The following is a 1,378-nucleotide window of genomic DNA, read 5'->3' as shown; positions in this document are numbered from 1 at the left end:
TTGCTGGTCTAAATATTGAGAGAGAGAGAGAGATCACTGGTCTAAATATTGATAAGAAGTTGGTATTGGTAATTACTAAGTATATGTTTGGATGAAACTTATGGCTCCAATACAGAAATCATTGTGGTCCCTGCACATGTTGGTGCAGATCAAAGACAAATAAACCTTTACTGTAGGTATTTTGGTAAAATAGAGTATTTAAATCTCATGCCAAATAATGAACCAATCCAAGCTATATCTCACCCTAATTCATATGATGGAGGTTTGCTAGCCTTTACCAGAGCAAGGGCTTGCAAAATTGCTAGCCTTATGCCCTGTGAGCAAAGTCTAACAATACCCTGTAGATCACCTTTATTTTTTTTCTCTCTCTCTTTTGGCTTCCATTGGAGAAAAATAAATCCACACTAGACTAATATTTGGATTGCCTGCCTGAAGACCAACCTAGGATTTTGAAATTTTGTTAGCCCGGTGGAACTACTTTTCTCAAGCATATTACTAAAAATTTAAAGCACTAAATAATACCAATGCAGGTCTTTGTCTTAGTGATGTAAATTATTAGACCAGATAGGAATAGCCATTTTACTTTACTTAAACGAGAGTCTTTTAAAAGCTGTATCATTTTTCAAAATCTGAATTTAAGAAATACCATTTTCTTGTGCGTTTTCTTCCCAAGATGGAAGTTTTATTTTTCTCTCCTTTCTCTTTTCCTGAGGGGCTTAATTAGGATTTATTGCGAAAATATCCAGCACAACTGCTTATACTTACATGAATGAAATATATGCATCAAAAATTATTAAATAAGAACATCGACTTTTAACTACATTTCAGTTTCGCTTTAAACGAGATGGAATTTATTATAAAATATTTCATTGGATGGTCATCATCTACCGTACATTTCTTTCTCACATCATGATGTATCAGTCAAATATAAACAGTAGCTCCTGTGAATATTAAAAACAAGTAACAAATATTCCACGAAGACTCACGAACCCGATGTGCAACGTACAATTCGTGATCCCTATAAACAACCTCTCATTTTCCCGCAAGCAAGCCTTAAATAAATACCTGAGCTTGCAGTTTTCTTGCCAAATCCTCATCGGAATCCATAACATCTACTTCTTAGCAATGTCACGCCCAACAGAATGCAAAATCAGGAGCAAACAAACGTTCTTCCTGCGACAAACGTTTGACCCGAACGGCACGACACGTTTGGCTTTGTTTACAATGACGTAATAGAGGGGGCATAGGTATAAAAAAGATATAATAAAAACATGAACTCCGAGTTTATATGCATACTGAAATCATAACCCTCTATTTCTTTATATATAATTTGTCTATTACGGGTTTGTATATGTTTTGATAATATAAGGATCACGAG

General features: G+C 34.8%; 1 protein-coding gene across 2 annotated transcripts in view; it reads right to left on the bottom strand.

Annotated features, from left to right (window-relative positions):
• LOC119590538 (probable tyrosyl-DNA phosphodiesterase) overlaps positions 1-1,301 on the bottom strand; it is an 11,004-nt gene extending 9,703 nt beyond the window's left edge. Inside the window, exon 1 of one of the 2 annotated variants that reach the window (XM_037939187.1) lies at positions 1,066-1,301. In XM_037939187.1, the coding sequence (XP_037795115.1) occupies positions 1,066-1,107 (42 nt within the window). In that variant the 5' untranslated portion in view covers positions 1,108-1,301. The remainder of the gene's footprint in view (positions 1-1,065) is intronic. The other variant, XM_037939186.1, reaches the window with a different exon arrangement.
• Positions 1,302-1,378: the final 77 nt, after the last annotated feature.

Source organism: Penaeus monodon, chromosome 27 (genome assembly GCF_015228065.2).
Source record: "Penaeus monodon isolate SGIC_2016 chromosome 27, NSTDA_Pmon_1, whole genome shotgun sequence".
Lineage (NCBI taxonomy): Eukaryota > Metazoa > Arthropoda > Malacostraca > Decapoda > Penaeidae > Penaeus > Penaeus monodon.
This window is presented reverse-complemented; position numbering and strand designations above follow the sequence as displayed.